Source organism: Gadus morhua, chromosome 21 (assembly GCF_902167405.1).
Source record: "Gadus morhua chromosome 21, gadMor3.0, whole genome shotgun sequence".
NCBI lineage: Eukaryota > Metazoa > Chordata > Actinopteri > Gadiformes > Gadidae > Gadus > Gadus morhua.
Window position 1 is genome coordinate 15633735 of NC_044068.1, and position 20958 is coordinate 15654692.

Sequence of the window (20958 nt, forward strand, 5' to 3'; positions counted from 1 at the left end):
GAATGACCTTAGGGGTTCAGGTTTGGCTTTAGATGATCCCCAGCACTGCCCTGTATCTCAATTGATTTCTTTATATCAGCAGATAAGAACAAGGAGCAAGAGTGTCAAAAACTACATATTCTATGATCATTTGAATTTTAACATCCAATTATGCACTTAGTTAGCTAGTTTTGACTGTGATGACCCCGAAAAGCAAAAAGATAACATACCCCACATGGCTGGAAGATGAGACCATCAACCTCGTGGCTGACCTGCGAAGTGAAGCTGCCTTCCAGTAACTGAAAAATAAGAATAGAAAAACAACAGAGGTTAACTTATACCAAAACAAATACATAAAGCAAAAAACAAAGGTCAATAAAGCATGGCTGAAAATCTGGTTGAGTACATCTATTTAGTACGTTGGCAAGCAGTTCTCATACCTGGAACTCTAAAAGCCATTTATGGATCGAGTTTCCACACTGAAAGCTTTGGGGCCAAATGCATCCCGCAGAGATTAAAGAAAATATTTTGATACCTGGCCTGATCCATTTAATTCGCCAGGACCCATAACCGGACAATGACCTCTTTTAATTGATTCAAGCATGGCAGAAACATCAATGCAGTGTTTTGACAGACAAGACTGCAATTGCTCATCCGGCATTGGGGGATTCGTTATGATTGCAATAATCAGAGGGTGTTTGGCTCATTCATGACCAATGACCGAAATAACTGCTGCTGCAGGGGAACCAAACCAGCCGTGCCATATTGCACCGTTCTCAGGAGAAATAGCCGGAATTTTGTCCTGTGAAATTGCATTTAATTACAGGTTTCCAACAGCCACAGAGGGACAGCTGTGATGATAATACAAACAGGACAGTTCCTGGAAATTCAGAGAATATTTGAGAACAAATATTCTTTCTGACGTTGATCCTATTTCAATGACAGGGTTGACGTGCAGCAGGATCCCAGAAATATGGTTTATTACGCATCTTTTGTGCGCTCAGAAAGCATGCACACAGTGCACAGTGTATTTTCTTTGTATCATTCTCTTTCTGATTGAACAGTTAACAGTCATTTCCTTTGCCAAAACCATTATTAAACTATTATTACTATTATTATTGAATATTAAACTAAATAACAATGAAAATCATTATACATGAAGAAAATGATAAAATATGGTCATTATTGTCCTCTGCGAGAAGAGAAGTAAATTACACATGGCTTTCGACAAGCATCCAATTCAGCCAAAGAATTTATTGGTTATTTATTTTAACAGGTTAACAAAAAAGATTCAAGTCATAAAAGGAGAAAAGAAAATTGCTAGGATATTTGTCCTCAACTTTACCAGTTAAAAGTCATGGTCAGAGACCAATTTTATTCTTCCCTGTGAGGAATGCGTGATTGCATTGCTGGAGGCAACAAGTAAGTAATGGTAAGTAAAAATCTGAGAAATGAACCGTTCTGTCAACAGTAAAGATGAGCAGCAATCCAAGGATCAGTTAATACTAGTCTCTGGTGCAGGCACTGAGCAGGGATGAAGGGGATGACTCATCGCATGATACAGAGACATGTTGAAGTATCACGCCAACACAGACGGGAAAATAGTTCTCCCTCTCCTCATCTTAGATTTCCTTTGGGTAGAAACACAGTAACTGATATTTTCTATAGGCTCCATGTTGAAATGAGACACAGGTTTGGCAGGCAGGAAACGGCTTCAGTCAATAATGTGGAACGCTAATGCAAATGTGCACTAGAGTAAAGATCAGGTAACCTACTCAGCCCATTGAGACGAAAAAAGGCAGAGAGCAACGCATTTATGCCAGATGATCACAGACAAATTACACAAGGTAGAAGAATATCTCAGGCCCTAAGAACTTCTCCATATCCTCTTTTGGTAACATTCATAAAATAGCACCGGCCAAACACCACAAAGCCCCTGAACTTTATTCTTCAAACCATTTCAAATGAGCTGACATTTGGCAGTGTGACAGAGGGAGATGACCAGCCCTGTAAACAGAGTGAACGTTTGGAAATAAGGAAGCTGGCAGCAAATACCAACTCAACCCTCACAGGAAAAGACTAGGGCCAGCTGGAGCTCCATTGCAACCTTAAAGAGCCATTGAACCCAAAATCACATTTTCTTTGTTTTAAACATGGTCATTTGTCCTTTAGGATCTTAAACATATGAATACATGCCATTTTATCACTGTTACTGAAATAAGTACCCAATATAGGGAAAAAATTAGTAAAATCCTATGTTCTCCCTTAAGCAATACAAACGTTTCACTCGCTGCAAACAAAGGTGGCGTTCTTTTCCGAGTACCTTTACCGAGGGAGTCTGGCGTAACACGCCTTGGATCGTAACCATTGGAATAAGACGCCCCCCTCTTTCCTAAAATTCTCATATTTTACTCGCATTTTCTTAAATCACACAGTGTTCGAATTCCTTCTGAATCAGTGGGCTCACTGGATCTTTAAGAAATTCCACTTAGAAGAAGTAGAAGCCCAAGAGCAGAATCATTCCGCATTTTTCAGACATGCTTGTGATCCATGCATATAGTCAAGAATGTGTTAAAGCCTTGTGGTTTATCTACCACAATAACAACTCAGGGGGAAATATTGGCAATATGTGACATAACTGAATTTACTCTTTCATTAAAGTCCTTGCCATTGTTTATATTTCATGCTTTACCTATAAAATTCATGAAATGTCCGTAAGCATCAGTGGATATTAAACACCTTTCCGATTAGCAATGTAGCTGGCGTATGCAAATGTGACTTATTGAGGTAGCAGCAATTGATTAAATGATTGCTACTTATGATGATAAACTCAACAATAATTACAGATAGACCATTTTGTTTTCCTATTGACAATCTGGACACCATTCACTGTTAATGTTTGCTTGTGTGTTAGACATGCACGTACACATTTACCGTACAAAAACTAAACTTTGTGTTTTGGGTGGGGGCGGGGGCGCCTTGCCACCCATTTTTGCATTGGGTAAAAAATGATTGTCATGTTTCTAAGGTTTTTTGATAGCCCTTCACCCTTGAATGAACAAATTAATTATGAAACCTGTGTTTTTTGGGGATTTTGGTGGCAGGGACCTTTAACTGAACAAAGTGTCAGGAGTAGATAAATGGTTCAACATAACAGAGGGGATAACAGACCCAGCATACAACAAGCCTGGTATTTGTTAAAGGAGCCCATAGATCTTCAGCCTCATCCTTATTGATGAGGCTGAAGACCCTTAACATAAAACACCCGTTATTAAACATTTTATTTATCCTTTGGCAACCATGTAAGTAAGGTATCAAGATTTTTTTTTCTTTTAGCTCAGTCAATATCAATCAGTTGTTTTATTCCTATAAAACCAACTAATGGTGAAATCAAGTAGAAAATGAAGAATTTAGGAACAAGGGCTCCGGCATCCGAGTGAGTCCTTTATCCAAAAGAAAGCCATCACAACATCATTTTCAATAATGATCAATGAGTCAAAGCATTTCACACATGAAAGCTTGACGATCTCGCTGACATAGAGAAGGCTGAGAGCCAAACTTAAAAGAACTACCGGCTTCACGAGGCGATGGAGAGTAGGCAGAGAGATGGAGTTCCATTTCAGTTCCCCTGCCATCTCACAACATCCACCCACCATTTCTCCGTGCACCCAGGAAAGCTCGGGAGAGAGTTATTAGGCTGCGAAGAGACACACATCTTCTTACAGATGTCGATGTGTGCAGTGATAAGCCAAGACACTTCTTTCATATGAAAGCCCGTTTGGAAAAGGACAAATGAGGCGGTTGGTCAGTAATGTAGGGGTCATGTGGAAGGCGAATAACACAGACCCTTATTAAGAGAACACACTTCCCAAGGTCCCCTTAGGGAGCAGAGGGAGCTACAGACATCATGCAGGCAGGTGAAAACGCCCACGAGCCCAAACACTGCATAGCAATGAGTCGCGCCTTCTTCCCACCAGAAGGGAGGGAATAAATGTTGAGGATGATATAAATGGGGGGCAATTTTCTGCCTCATCCATTTTTATGTCGGAGGCTCATTGCACACGGCCTATAGCATAGTGAGCCGTGAATCGTACCGTGGCTTTGTTGCTGCCAAAGCCAGAGCCAAAACCATGAAATAAATCACAGACGCAAGACAAGTAAATCCCCCCCCCCCCCCCCCTTCTATTGTTTTTTGAGAACTGACACAACAATGAGAAAAACAAAGCAGATTTCAATGCAGAAACTCCTTAACTTTGTTTAAGTTTACTGGTGCAGTTTTAGCGTTTCATCCAATGAATACATGATGGCTGTTTATATGCATGCAGCCAGCACCAATGTTTGTGTTGGCTGTCACAGTAAGCAACGCAGGGAAGTTTGCCTGGCAGCCTCTCCTCTGAAAACCTCTCCTCTTCAGGTAAAGCCGCTAGACAGGCCTGTCTGAGACCACTGAGGAGAGACCGCTGATTGTCCCTTTCACCCCCTGCTTCAGAATGATTTATTGCAGAATGCAAACATCCACCCAAATGCAATGTAATTTCCCTTTACCGTTGTGAGATTATTTGGATGTTATTGCATGACAAAAATCATCAGAAAATCATCATCAATAAGAGATGTTGTGTTTCATGGCAAACCTATATTTACACCAACCTCTAAAAAAGATTAAATGCAATGTCTGTCGCATGGGGGTCTCTCAATCAAAACCATTACAAAAGTTATTTATTGAGTAGCGTTACAGAGTAGCGTGTGAACAAAGCGACGTAACATATCTAACTTGCCATTAGATGAGTCAAACACCCATAAAGCTATAGCTCACGCTATCTGGCTGAATTAACCGTGCATAGTATCTGCGCTGTCATCCAGGGTCAAAACCATCGTACACGAAATATCTAAGAACGTGTTGTGAATGTTGTGATGTTACATTGTTATTGTATAATAAGCTTTGTGGCTGGCATGAGACACTTGTCACAGAAGCACATCAAAGTAAGATAGATCTATATTGAAATATAATTTCAGAAATTACAACTACTGGGGATTATGGGTTCGCCTGAGTTTACCGGGTAAAGGGGGTATGTCGCATGTCGCGGGTATGTAACAGTCCACCCAATGGATAGCACTGTTACCTTGAATTTTTTTTTCTTTTCTTGGGTTTGAACATCGTTGGAAACATTTATGGAACTACATAATAATGTAACTACTAATTTTTTTTTAATCAAGTCATTTTGAGATATTTGAATGCCGTAATTTCACATACTTTACCTTTAAATACATCCATCATCGAGATTCCATTTTGTTAAGAGTAAACCCATATAGTCAAAACGTTTCATTCAAATGAATAGGTGTCACTGTTTAAATACCGGCATACAATAACAACAGAAGCGGTCTCGCATGTATGCCATAAAGTCTACAATTAGACAGACGTGTGTGGGCTTTTTTTAGCAGTCCGTTGACAGTCCGCCATCTTCTCAGAGGCATCTCCTGCTGCGCATGCATGTAGGTAGAGCAAGGGGGGAGAGAGGATTAACAGGCTGAGCCCAGCGAGGCCATGAGGAACTAATAGGAATGGCCTTTTCTGAGCTACAAAAATTCTGTGCTACTGAAAAACTGCAAACTCTCAAAGCGTACATTCCACTGCTTTAACCCGAGGGCTTTATAATTTATTTCCCCATCATGTTTGAAAAACTGAAAAGCGGCAGCAAGGCACATATCTTCGGTACTGCGGGGAAAAGATCACCAGCTGCCAACCCAGAGACCTCTCTCACCCCTGCTCCCACTTCCTCAGAAGGATGCCGTCTTGGAAGGGCGGCAGGTCTACTGCCACCGGCACCACCCATCACCTCTGAAGCTTATTTCCTGAAGCGCTCCAGCTAGTAAACAGCCGCTGCAAGCTGAATCCCCTGTTGTGCACTACAACTCTTTTTCACCTGCTGCAATCTTACAGACTCCTTTCACGGTTGTCTTTTTCTGCATATCTTTGCACTTCTTCTGCATATCTTTGCCTCTTATTTCATGTGGTTGCTGACTGTCTTGTTTAGGGTATGCACCTATACCCAAACAAATGATTATATGTCTTGTCGTGTTGGCAAGAAAAGCTTTGGAATTCTGATATTTTGAGCAATGCAAGCATCACCGTCAGACCGCTGCCCACTATGACGCAGCGCAAGTAGCGGAAAAAGGGATTGTCTAAGAGAGTCCGATGCAACTGTGCTCTCTACTCTTAATAATACAAAACCTTCCACAAGATAGGGTACACAATGATAAACTGCAACAAAGGTCATAAATAAACCAGTAATACTTCAGGAGCGCCTTATTCACCCTTTACACATTCCGTTATTAGACATTCTCCATCTTGGCCCAGGCATACAAGGATCATCTCTTCTCTATTATGCATGGTGACTCGCACAGGTCTGGCAGAACAGACGCAAAATATTTCAGCAAATGTAATCCCTCAATGTTATCCTTTCTGCCTCAGCACACGTGGAGCGAAATTATTCAGTTTTCATTCCACAAAACTGGATTATACAGCCTTCCACGGCCACAGTGTAGCATCGCGTTGAAATGCTTAATCAAATGTGGAGGAGATTGATTGTTATTCTAGTCAGGTGGCGGTGTGTGTGCGCGTTGCCTCCAGCACTTTTCATGCCTAATATGAAAGGCCTTTAGCAGCCAGCCCGCAGTTCCCCGGCTCCATGTTGCCGTGAACATGTGTTGAGGAGGATGGAGTGTGTTTGCTCAACTGCTTTGGTGGTATTAAGTCAAATCAGCTGACAGGCCGCGGAAAGAAAGTGTGTTGGTTTTATTTAGAGAGGTGAAATAATGTTTGCTCTGGGCAAAATATATTTTGTCAAACTGAATATATTAAGAATAACATATGCAATTAAACAATGTCAAAGGAAGAATTCCCTTTGAAAGTACATTTCAATTATGGGCTCAAAACATGTTTGGCGTATGGGGAGCAGCCCTGTTTTCTGGAATTCCTCTACAGGGTGCCTTCGGGGACTCAGGGAACTCAGCTCAGAAAAGCCAATTGTTTGGTAGGTCCCGAATCTGCTTTAAATTAAAGTCTGCTTTAAATGCAGACTTTAAAGAGAGGTCCTCACTAAGCACCTTGGGATCAAATGCCTTAATTGTAATTCTATACATTAAAGATTGGAAAGAAGGGTTACATCTATTAATATGGCCACATTTGATGGACAAACCTACTTGGTGTTGCTCTTTGCTCCACTGATCACATTTTATAGTTTTTATGAAATATCTAGACAGCTCAATCTAGACAGTGAATTTGATCCTCAAGCTATTCCTTCCAATACCAATAAGGCCTTGTAACCGCCATCAATATAAAAGATGGCTACTATCAATTTTCCTGGGATTCTGCCGTTTCTGTGATAGAAATATGGACATAAGCTGGTGCAGGTGTCATATCATCTTTTTACGGAGAAAACTGAGAAACTCGGCTCCATTCAGTACATTTTGGGATCTGTGACAAGCACAAATCGTAGCTATCTAGAAGCCTAAGAATGAGGGCTTCTGCATTTCTGGCAACAGTGTTTGTTGCAATGCACATAATAATTCTATTTTAGGCCTTTGTCAATACATGAGCCGACCAACCACTGTCCTAGTCCTTCATTTATACATTTTGCACACAAACAACTCTCTGCGCAAACCATGTGTACAGTAGGAGTTGGGCGCTTCAAATGGCAGATCTAGCCTTTCGTCTAACTTTCGCACTAACTTTCTGGAAGCATCAAAGTCCTCTCGACCCTCTCGGTTCTGGCTACTGGTATGTTTCAGCCAAACTAGGAGATATAGCTGGCATTTCCCCGCCCGCGCTAAGCCGCTTAACGCCTGCAGTCCTTTGAAGGTGTCATCACTTAATGCACAGTTTCCCTATATCATCACAGATGTAAGGAGTAACTAGCATTTGCAACATTTCCAAAGGAGATTTTTACCTTTTGCGCTTCTTTATAATTTTTATGAGTTCTCTGCCGGGGATAGGCATAAGGATTTAGGACAGCTAGCATTTATCAAAGGAAACTGTGCCCCTAAACGCTTGATAAATATACATTTCTTAGTTTGTAGGGTTAGCATTCAGTATATTTTCTTCCACCTTGATAAATGAGGTCTCTGATATCTTCGTCAGGATGCCATCCATAAACTCATAAAGCAAAGGTAGAAATGTTTAATTCATGACATCGCTCCGAACCGCTACGCTAGACACCTCTGAACATCACGGGTGTCTGGGGTCTAGACTGCAAAAGTGCCATCTTGCACTTGCATTGTAGTGGTAAATTTGCACCTATGGTTCTTCTTAATTTCAAAAGCGAGAGAGTATGAGTGTTTTTAAGGAGCTTTCAAGTGGCATTATGTTTGCACCTCTACGTGAATGTGGCATTGTGACGGAAAGGATCTAAAGGAAACAAACAGATGCTCTCTCTTATGCAATGCCCACTGAACCAATATTGTGTGCATCATCGCCGCTTGCGTAACAGTTCAGAAACTTTGAAGGAGAGCTAAATATATAAATAAATGCATCTCAAAGCAACTGAGGTACGCAAATGATGTTAGTCATCTGATCCGTGGATAGAGTTTTCCTTCTTCCAGCGAGCTCGAGCCCTGACGCAACAGACGGCGTTGCTCTCCCGCTGTGAGTGGGCCCAGGCAGGGGAGAGAACACAGCGGTGCTGGAGAGAACCATCGTTTGTGGACTATTTCCTTAGAGGGCCAAATGTGTGTCCACAATCCACATTGTTCTGATGAAAGATATAGATTCATTTTAGAGGCTGGCAGTGGCTCAAGAGTCGCCAGACAATCTAGCTCTCCGTCTGAGCAATCCATCTCCACCGAGACTGGCCACGGTTTGATTTCATAGAGATATCGGCCCTCGATGAAACCATACACTTTTTAATAGCTCGGGGCAGATTAGGTAATTGTAATAAATGGGAACAGAGTGTTTTGCTGGCTGCTTTTGCGAGGCTGAGGACCTTGTATTTTTTTCATGTTGTGTTTTGGTTGAGCGTCCTGGAAAAAAAACTGCCAACGTCATTATAGGTTTATGTGTAGTAGGGCTGGACAAAATATCGAATTTTTATCGCGATGACGATATTGGCGTCCCACGATGACACGTAGGGTTCTCGCGATATTTCCGCGATTTAAATAATGCATCCGCAAAAAAATGAAAACCAAAAAAGAAACAAGCCCCGCCCATGCAGTATACGCTCTACCTCCACTGCAAAGCAAACCCTGTACACCTGTCTGCGACTGCGTGAGTCCATCCTGCACACAGCGGCGCAAAGCCTAAAAAGGGGGGGGGGGGCGTGGCCTGGCGGCAATTTGCCGCCGAGCACAGTGTGTGGCTCCTACCACTAGGGGGTGGTAGAAATTCAAAATATTTTTCATTCAATGAATAATTGTGGTAAATAATCGTGATATCGATATTGATCAAAATAATCATGATAATCATTTTGGCAATAATCGTGCAGCCCTAATGTGTAGTTATCTTACTTTTCAAGGGTTGGTTTCCCTAAAGGTCACTACTTCCCAATTATTGTACTTTTGGTCCACACTGAGCTTGCATGTTCACACACTGAATGATAGACGAGAGACGGAGAGCCAGAAACGAGACGCGGGGGGCTGTCATATATTGTCTTTTATCGTGAAAACCTCATTCGTTTGTACAGGCAATGGATCAAAGGGGCTGAGTCTCGCCTATAGACAGCTGTGGGAAACCCTGTTATTGTCAAGCGTTTACTTCTTAAAGATGCCTTTATAGCTGTTTTCACGGCTTGGTATTCCTATGGGTCAATTTGTCCTGAGGATTGGGCTTTTTTTCCACACTAAGCTTGCATTTTCCAACCGAATGATAAAGGAGTGAGGGATGGAGATGGAGGAACAGACACCTCAGCCTGTCACTTCTCTATCCGCAGCCTTCACACATTGGGAGCTGCCGGAGACGAGACAGTTGGGGTGTGAGGTCAGCGAGCCCACGCGAAGCCCAGGCTAGGCTAATAACAAATGCCGCTTTTCCACTGCATGGTACCAGCTCGACACGACTCGACTCAGCTCGCATTTTTTGCGTTTCCACCGCGAAAACATGGTATCTGGTACCTGAAGTGGCTGCTTTTTCTAGTACCGCCTCGCTCTAGGTTCCAAGCGGCTGAGCCGATGCTAAAAGGTGACGTCGGCAGACGGCCGGCCACTGATTGGCCAGAGAGTGTGACGAAGTCACGAGAGCGACATGGCAACCATGCTGGTAACAGCCATAGCAGCGCCGCAGCCAACATATTCCACTTCTTCAACATGCCAGCTAATAATATGAACACGAATACCATCGCATCGATGTTCTCCATTGTTGTTATGTGTGTTCTGTCCATGTGTGGGTTACGTAGGTGTTGTTTGCGTCGCGTACAAAAATACGTCACGGCCCTTTCACGCAGCCGACCCCGCCCACGTCCCGGAGGTACTATTTGCGGTGGAAAAGGACCCGCGCTGCTACCGTGTCGAGTCGTGTCGTGTCGAGTCGAGCTACATGTGCGGTGGAAAAGCGGCAAAAAACACTTTAGCTGGGGGATTTACACTCCTAGTGTTCCACTCCTAATCCCATCCTGAAAATCTGAAACCATTACATTAGCAGAGGCACATTTGTCTGGACTTAATAATGGAGGGAGTTATAAGAAGGGCAGTTGCAGTACTATCTGGCAATTTAATGAAGGTTAACAGACAGGAGGTGAGTGAAAGAGAGCCATCGTGACAGGTAGTAGCCATGGTTACTCAGCCTGGCTTTTAGAAATAGCATCAACAGGTGACAATAATACTGAATACATCCATTTGAGATTCATTGTATCCAGATCCAACTGTAACCATGAAAATGAGATAATACAGAGCTTTTTTCTCAGTCACAAAACAAACATGTAGCTATAGATCAGTTGTTGGTTCCTATGGAATTTTTTAATTTAATTTTAGATGTATAATGTGAGAAATTATTGCATTGCAATAATTGCAATGCAATAATGTTTACACATCTACATGTCTTTACAAATCTACATCTTAAACCTGAGATGCATATGTTGTGCAAAAAAAAAAGATCTGCTTTCCACTTACTATGACTTTCACATTGATATTGAATCCTGAATGTTAAGGGTTAATGTCCTTGATTGAAATGATGGTAACATATATGGAAATTGTTTGGAAGTAGGGGTCTGATTGCTTTTCCTATTTGATCAATTGGAAGCGGATATTAGAATATTCATAAGCAGAGGTGAAATAACTTTCTGGAATTTGGATGAAAGAGGTGTCAGATGGAGGAGTGTGTGTGTGTGTGTGTGGGGGGGGTTAATACAATTTAGCCAAAGACTTAGTCTGAGTACATTGGCTGAACACCATGCTTCAAGTTAAATTAAGCTTTATTGCTACATTGCCATGCTTGATTGAGTAATCAAGCATGGAATCTTCTTAGTGATTCATTTATTTCTGCTCTACCGCACCTCTTCTACCAAGTCAGTCATCATGGGAAGACCTGCACTTTGCAGACGATTGCGGCACATTTCTCAACCCCCAGCCGTTCCTGACCTTTGAGAACATGCACAATAATTAATTAGATAATGGTCATGTGCAGCTTCTGGCACTCATATCGCCTTAGAATCATTAATAATTAATAGCTTTAAACATATTAGCTATGTCGTCACTGTTACTGAAATAATCATGTTAATTTGGGAAAAATAGGTGTAAAATCCTTAATTTTTTTATCATCTACCCAAACTAGTGAGTCGTAAGTAGACTGAAGATGCTGCTTTGCTCCGAGCTCAGTTACAGGCTATCGCCACAGTGGTGTGGAGTGTGGAGAACTTTCTGGGCAGCGGCTCATGTTGATGTGTCATTTGAGAGCGGGTTAGGCTTCTCTGACACTCCACTGTGTGTGGCGCATTTCATATACATTACTCATTATAACACTCAAACTCAATGACGCATGCTAGCTCAGAAAAAAATTATCAGAAAGTTTCCTTGCATCGTAACCAAGGTGACAACACCTCCCCCTCCTTCCTAGAACTCATGGCTAAAAGTTACTGCATTTTAAATTTTACATTTTAGTTAAATTTTGAGCTGAAATAAGGGGTTCACCTAGCGTGGCTCCGCCCGCCCAAGTACTTCTGCTCAATTAGAATTTCCCTTCACTACTAGGTCTGGGTCTGCGGTATGTTAGTGGGTTTTCTCCGTCTAAATTTGCTGCGTCCAATCAGCGAACAGAGCTGTGACACCTCCCCGACACCCTTCCCCCCTCCCACATGTGTTTGTGATGTTTTTGATATGTTGCTTACGTGTTGAGGTGTTTTTTTGCTAATCCCGACACTGTGCCCCCCTTAGAGGAACATAGTTTGGGAATGAACTTTTTTTTTCCCTTGTTTACCCTCTTGTTTACCTTTTTCTTATCTAACGAGGGAGCGCATGTGAGCCCTGACAGTCTCTCCTTCCTGTCTCCCCACACTGTCTTTTATGTTTCTTGGACGGGATGTAACTGGTAATTTCTTTGCTCTGTACTTGTGACATGTGCAATAACAATAAAGTATCTATCTATCTATCTGAGTGGCTGAGATCAATGACGTGAAAGTCAGCTCTCGTTGACGGACATCAACCAAACGCGCACGTCGCACGCTGTTTGGTTTGTTTACAGCCTGCGCGCAACGCGATTCCCGGCTAAACGGTAGCGATTGGTTATGGCAGATCCAGAGTGCCACTGGGCAGATCCAATAGTTTGAAACTGCAACAGACACCCCACTTCAAGTAAGGTAACGTTTGTCAATTGAGTAGGTCCAGACTCTCTGTACAAATGAAATGAAGTACGAGAGTCTGGTAGGACCAGGCTAGGGTTCACCTACACATTGACCGTTAGTCTCCTCTCCCTCTTCAAATGGAAATGGTCCATTGTTTTAAGGTTGGAATCATTTGGAGTCACCAACAGTTTGCTATGTTCATATTTGTTCAGTTATTTGTCATAAATGTATTATTGACAATTCTGCTCTGATTAAATACACCAATATTCGGCTTTCCAGTAAAAAAAACGCATAAAGAATAGCCAGAGAGCCCTGCCAAGTTCTGAAGAAACCGAAACCATAGAAGGACAACATTGAAAATGGCAGCATCTGACCAAAGGCAGCATATAAGTGCTGTCTCAGACTGCATCGAAATGTTCTTTTTTTTTAATTTATGAGTAGCATGCCATGAAATAAAGGCTGGGTGTGCCCATAAATAAATTAGTTTGATTCCCCCTTGAGTGTTCCCCTACAACAGAGCTATGACTGTGGCGAGAGCAGATGGCCACTGTATAGAACAATGGGCCATTGAAGAACCTGAGCCAGTTCCAATGACTTCACTAATATGATATTTACATCCACATGCAACTGCCTCCACCCCACCAACCCTCCCAAGATGGCCTGGAAAGTGGCGTGTAGCCTTTGGGACACAAAAATAACTTAATTATTAAAAAATGAAACGCCGGTAGATGATTCAACATAAATGTATGAGCGTAGTCAACATGTTATACTTCATGTTTTATTAATATTGAGGAATGCTAATATCTTTGAGACAAAGTTGACATAAAACAAGGTAAATGTCCAATCAGCACAAGCTTGATATTATTATTTACCTAGGAGGCTGTATTTCTACATAGCCCAGAATTAAATCTGGTCACTGGTCCGCTGGCAGTGCCCAGCGGAGTCAAGAAAATATTTTTTTTAAATGTTCGAACCACAACCTTCAAAGTACATCAATCCAATGTCAAAATAATATGTTTATTTAGCTCTTTTTTCCCTCATTAAGTTCTAGCGGTAATCAAACAGCTCCTCCATATTGTTATTGGTCCCAAATGGCCTCTATAACGCCACTTTAAAACCGAAGAGGCAAAACAAGCCAAAACCTAAGCCTAGCCCAGTGACGATAGATGTGAACACCATGACTGTAGCGATAGGATGGATAAAACCTGCCTCATCTCATCTTTAATCTGCCATCGTTCGACTGTAGTTCAAACGATGTTCAAAAAACACATTGTACAAAAGGGTGGGCTTTTGAAAATGACAAACTATTGGGATAAGGGTACTAATATTCAAGTCAAACAGAAAGTTTGTATTATTTCAGAGATAGAAATCAGGAGTAACGTTACCTTGCGAGAAGCATGGATGTCAAAGAAGGGCTTGTTTCGGACGCTGAACGGCTCTTTGGTCTTGTCAATCTGTCCATTTTTCATCTTCTCCATCCGCGGAGATATTATTTCCTTTTCTATGCATAGCAGTCTGATGTTGAAATCACAGAGTCCAACAGGCTGCCCCTGAAAAGCAGAACAAAAAGGGACTCGTCAGAAACTATTTCCAAACATACTTTAGACTGGTTAGTTCACAAAGCTGTGGTATGCAACCTATAAAACATTCAATATACACCAAATACAATGAGGACCATTTCCAAGAGGTTATCAATTACAAATGTTGACGATCCCTATGGAAAGAGATTGACACCACTATAAAGAAGGACTAATATTCTATCAGACCACAGCAACATCAGGACCTGAAATGCCTACAAGGCCGGTAGCAGGATGACCCTGGAGTCCTCACCGGGGGGCCAACGTATCAAACCTAAAGGTTACCTGAACATTGCAATAACAAAGTCTTTGATGTTGTCATGGCAACAGGTTATTTCTGTTTCCTAAGCTCACACACACATGCACGCGCACACACTCCCAAGCCCTCACTACTGTACACAGTGACAGAGGCAAAGAGCCACCGGGCCCATCTGTATTTCACAGAGCCAGTCACTAGAGGCATGGTTTCTCTTTAAAGGAATGATGGCCAGTGCTGATCAGACCCCAGCCATGCTGCTACATTAAAAGATACCGTCTGTAATCGCACTGCGTTCAAGTTAAACCGGAATCAGAGGCCTTGAGGACATCGCTTTGTTCTCCAAGTGAGTATGAAGATAAACCGGATCTTACTGGTTCCAAAATGAGATAGCAGTGAATAGAGATTAAATGCTCATCTTGTACAAACATGTTTTTACCGGGGCAGAACCTTTTTATTAATTAAAGAAAGCACTTTGAAACTGGAAATAAATTGAGTGGAAAAAATGTAAATTCAGATGGAGTTTAAGATTATGCCACTAATGCATGCTATAAAATCCACCAGTGACAATGAATGGCTATCAGACACAACAATTGTGTTCATATAGAAAGCATCAAGCAAAATAGAGCTATAGCCAGAGGAACTATTTGACAGATTGTAGTAGATCGTATTTGGTGACAGAATTGCATCTTAGGTGACCCACAACAGCAGACAAATATTTCTCAAGAAAAGAGGAGGAAGTTTGAGACAATCTTTGCCCTGAGGTCATTTATATATATTTAAGTTGTTATACAATATGGTATTTCAAGTAGGAAAAATATAATACATCAGCACAATATTTCTTTGAAAGTAACAAGCATTGGCGAAAGAAACAATGTTTTGTGTTAAGTCCCTGCAGGTTTGGCAGTTATCAATCTGGTTAGGTGTGATTCGACGAATTGAAGGGAAGGCTAGCTAGGATGATGATTTATTCAGTTTGATCAAGGAATCCTTATTTCACAGGGCCACCCCCAACAACTTTAAAGCTCCCAGTTTGGATAAAAGGTTCAGAGTACGTTGCGATCTTATCTTGCGATAAAAGCTAGTGTAATTATAAAAAACAGGCACGCTGTGGTTTAAAATCAACACCTCTAAGTGGCTATAGGGTCACTGATGTCGTTTCAATCACATGACACGGCTTTGAATTTATTAGTGGGAATTGGAACAAAAGTCTTGATTTGAATCTAATGGGATTCGTTATCTAGCAATGAGCCTGCAGACATGCTCATCTGTGGTGTTGCGCCCAAACTATTACTTCAACTCCAATTGAATTCTCACAAACTAAAGGGCCACTTCCTTGACTCATAATCCTTGTGTTTACAAGCGCATTATAAGAAAGGGATTAAGAAGGCATCATAATTAAAGCCACATTGAGACGATGATGCAATGGGATAACCTGAGCTATAATGAGACTTGTTTGTCCTAAGAAGATTTCCTCTTTTTCAGACACTTGTCACTTACATAAGGCTGCACTTCAAATATAATCAATTTTTACATATATTTTTTTATATTTTACGTAACAGAAAAGATGACTGCTTCTCAACCGTGAGCATGCCATGAAATATCCATTTCGGCAAACAAGATCCTCAAGATCTTCATTGTCACATATATATATTACTAAGCCAGAAAAAAAACTCTTGAGGCTACTCCTAGTGGTCATGATGAGTGGTGGGGGAAGGGTCACCCTCTGCTTGTTTATTGTTGGCTTCCAAGACAACTTGATGTTCCTGGAACAACTGGCACCGTGTCCCACACATTCTGCACCATCTGTCAGTCGTGTCATCGGAACAGAACAAGATGTAAGTGTGAATGATCAAATGCATTGCTGTAACAGCATGGAGCCACAAAATTGCCGGTCTGGTAAATCAAGATCTGTGGCGAATGTAGACCTAGTGAAACAACCAAATGCTCAGGTAACCTCAATCATAGCCCAACACATTTTGTTATTTGTATTAGTCTTTGCTGGGCGGTCGTGAGAAGCTTGTGCTCAACTGTTTTGGCATTATTACTGTTTATTTATTATTATTACAGTTGCGAGCAGATTGTGGGCTTGATGAAATATAAATTACCATAGCTCAAGCCTCACCTCAAGAAACATAAATGGCAAAGTCTGTATGGGGATTCTGCCATGAAGAAGTATTTACTACCTTAATAAATTGAGGTGGAAGAAAATAAGCTCTCGTTTGTTTCATTCAGTATGATGCAGAGAAAGAAATGATGTTCCTAATGTCCCTTTCTGTGGAATGATGCACGGTATTATAGAACAGGTCTAATTTGAAATATGACATCAATGCATTTCCCAAGACATGACTAATCTCCCTGGAAGCTGTGCGGTGTAAAAACAGCCCCTCGTATGCCAGCTTCCTAAAGGGACGGGGCGGCGTAAAATGTGTGGAAGCATAAATAGCCGCCAAAAAATAACCAGGAAACAAAAGCGTTGAATGTGTGGAAGCATCAAGCTACAATTAAGCCACTCGTGATAGATTGCAGGGCAAAATGTCTTTGGATGTGGAAACATTTCTATATAAACATCCATTAAATGTGTAAGTAAACACAATAGAGCCATGACTGAGGAAGTGAACGGGAATCATTTAAGGAAGCAATAACAATATCGCCCCCCTGACTAGAGATATACAATCATTAGACATGATATCATGTGAAGGTTTATAGACATTACATTAGGTCATATTCAGAGTGGTTTGCTGCATCATGGACATTGGACATGGACACATCCTGTGCAATAGTATAATGTTGGACAGTTTAAGCGTTTTGGTTCTGCTACAATTTAAAATTTAATCAGACTTTTATTCTCTAAATATCGGTCATTTTTATGATCATCCTCGAAATGCACCCCAAACGTTATTCACTGGATTCAAGGATAAATATTCTGCTTTAAGTTTGTTAACAGGAAGACACAAATTATTACATTTTTTCCAATCACATTATGCTTACAATGTTATTAGTTTGAGGCTACAAAACATCCGACACTATTAGTAGGCAAGGGACCAGACAGAAAAGCCGATGGTATGGCGCGCAGCCGGAAGCTTGTCCCTCCCACGCTCAGACGGGACTGCTGGAAGTTACAGAGCAGTGTAAGGAGAGCGAGAGGCAGTGTCTGCCGGGAACAAGGAGGTAGCTGGAGCTGCCCCCTGGCATTTCAAGCAGAGGTTCCTAGCTCTTAAGAAAGGTTAATTAAGGGGTAAGCCACATTGCCACCCAACACCACAAGGGCTAGACCTCACGAAAGGACCCGACTACCGCGGAGAAGTCTGAAGAACCGCCACCCCAACCCGGCTCAGGCTATTTCTGTGTTGGATGACGCAGGACTAAAGCTGCATTTGACAATGCTAGAATTATCAATTGTGTATAAAAACCACTGATAATGATAATTTCTATAAGAAAACATAAATATACAGTATTTTTAATCGTAACAAGTTTATAATCGTAATATTTTGTTGGTCTGTTGGAATCGCTTTAAGATTGTTCTCGATTTAAAGCAACCATTGGACAATGTTTAAAACATGGTTCCCAGAGTGAGAAAAACATTTTTGATGTTTTATTAGTAAAACATGCCTAAAATACATCAATATCAGCAATCCAAAAGGGTGAAATATTGCCCAACATTCAGTTGTAGAACAAGAGGCATCTGAGAGAAATCGACCCTTTTGCAACAAGCCATGTTGTTTTACAAGCAGATCTGGTCTAACTCAGACCCCCACATTGCGCCTCCATCTGTGTGCTGGTGTCATTGTCTGGCCCTGGAGTAGTCGGACATGGTCTGCACCGCGCTTTTTGGTGCGTGTGCAATCAAAAGGGCACAGTTGGGAGCTCACGGCTTTTGTCCCGCGAGACGCTTTGCACACGATGGCGGTGGATCCACAAAGCACAGAGTGAATACAATGACGACATCGACCCCCGCAGAGATCACATGTGCCCAAACAGCTTCTTTGTCTTAGTGGCACCCCTGCTACCGCTCATACTCTAGTACCTGGTTTCCTAGTATAACAAACTAACTGTGCTTTAACAAATGCGTTTAGCAGAAAGAAATAAACAAACGAAAAATGACTTGTAGCACTTTTATCAAACCAAAAACCTTTCACATAATATAGAAAATCTTATGAAATGTCTGTTGCAGCCCGGGGTAAACAACATGGTGGCGTGCATTGGAACTCAGCCTGGAGCAGGGATAAATACTTTGGAAGAGGCCATGTGTTTATGTGGATGTATCTCACTCGCTCAAGACAGCCCTCGCAAATCCACAGGAAGGTAAACCGATAAAGTCCTGCCAGTGCAGCGACAGGGAGAGCCGCCTTACGACCACCGCCATATGCTCCCGGCCCCACGGTGACGCTCATTTCACCTCGCACTCGTCTGTCACTGGTAACGGAAATTCAGACGACCCAACTCTGACACTTCTACGCCATGAAAGTAAGTAAAAGGGGAAATCCCCACAAACTGAAGTTAACTTTCTTGTATGTGTTGTTTGACAAGGGCACATCACATCATTATATCATTAGGTTTCAAGTGTCAAAAGGGCTGAAGTGAATAACTACATAGTAATTGTTTAGAGCCTTTCAGATGAAAGACAGATCAAAAAGAAGATAGGTTGGTTCAAATCGTCCTATATTTTTATATAGGATAATATTTATGCATATGTATTTAACATATTTACCCAGGCCTCTAGCCCTACACAGCAGGGCATTGCATAAGGGTGCATATAGAGGCATGAAGCTGATCCGATGCTTCATGACAAGCCGTTTCTTACAGGCTTTCATCAAACATCAAACAGCCACATGTTCCTGGGGGACTAAAATAACTCCTATTTTACACACTTCCCCTGTCAGACTGGTGACAGCCCAGGTCAACCAATTTCATGTTTGGCCAAGGGCCATATGCTTACCATGATACCAGTCTGTATGATGCATACCAATATAAAACAGACCTTGGCAATGATAATGTACACACATCAACCCTGTTGGTGGCAAAATGTTCAACTGCACCAAAGAAAGTAAAACCGTTACCAACAAACCGTGTTGTGATATCGCCAGGTTTCTTATTTTTGGCGTATTTCTAAGAAGCTTTGATTCAAGTCCAACCCGTGTCTCAGGCTGAAGCCTGTGTAGCCGGTCCATGGGGTGGCCTGCCACCGATGAAGGACAAGGCCAATAATTGCTGACCAGGATCAATACTGCAGTGCTTTGGCGATGGGAACCCTGCAGAGTTGCTAACCTCTGCCCAGTGCTACAGCGACACTCGCTTGACCACCGGGGCAATTATTGTGCAGCTTTCTTGTGCGACTCTGCAGTTGCTGGCGAAAGAAGGCAGCAGACAAACTTAACGACCTCATTGACACAACCAAAGCCTCCCGCTCTGAGGCTCTAGTCGAGGGTTGTGCATTAAAAGGTGCCCAATGCCCAGGCGCTCTGATACCAGGCCCACTGGTGACCAACATTTGGAATGCGGTTTAAACAATTTAACACTGCCATCCTCTAAATACCCTCAAATGTTTTATTAAACATTAACATACAAACATGTAAAACATATGAATGACTTAATATTATTTTAGCAAAGACATATTTACAATAGCAACCCGCTGAGGTGAACAATCTGAATGGCTACGGGACGCAGATCACCACCGCCATTTTTAAGATGCTGGGGCCAATAATATTATTTCAGAAACCCAATTATATGCTAATTTCTTTGAGGGCACATTTGGATGGATAAAGCATTTCCCTATTGCAGCACTTTACAAAACGGTGTAATCCCCTCTGCTGCTCACGGCAGACCGCCTCGGCAAACGTGGATTACCATTTGCACTGAGGGAGCTTGAGTGTCAAGAGAGCGCCCCCTCTGAAAGGCGGCCAGCCCCAGAGCTCGACAGTACGTTGTAACGGTGTGCATGCAGTGTATATACATTGAATGGACTGTACGAGTGGTTAATGCAGGTGTTTCAGTTTGTTGAGGAACAGTGTGTGACGACCAGCAGCAGCGGGCTCTGCATCAACTTGGTTACTCACATTAAATTTGATGATGTCATATATCAGGTAGCGAGGGACGGGCTGTCCGTTGACTTTATCAATGATCATCTCCTGCAGGAGGAAAGGGGAGAGAAAACACCCATCAGCATTTGCCATGTACACACACGGACATTTCCATTCTCCTGTAAAATGCCTAAACTTAAGGTTATGAGTAACTTCACAAGAGTTAAAGTGCCCTGCTCGTATTATCTGATACAAGCATGAAAATATTCAATCTTATTATTAAGCATTATTATTCATGTGCCTAGTTTAATTATTCAGTAGGAAAACAAACTCATTGCCTCTTTGGTGTCTTGGAGTGCCTCTTA

The 20958-nt window shown here is 42.0% G+C and overlaps 1 protein-coding gene across 1 annotated transcript in view; it reads right to left on the bottom strand.

The window, feature by feature from the left end:
- rngtt (RNA guanylyltransferase and 5'-phosphatase) overlaps positions 1 to 20958 on the bottom strand; it is a 67624-nt gene that overhangs the window by 23334 nt on the left and 23332 nt on the right. The window contains exons 10-12 of the mRNA XM_030345403.1: positions 20630 to 20701; positions 14126 to 14290; positions 210 to 278 (exon numbers count right to left, since the gene is read on the bottom strand). Coding sequence (XP_030201263.1) covers positions 210 to 278; positions 14126 to 14290; positions 20630 to 20701 — 306 coding nt within the window. The remainder of the gene's footprint in view (positions 1 to 209; positions 279 to 14125; positions 14291 to 20629; positions 20702 to 20958) is intronic.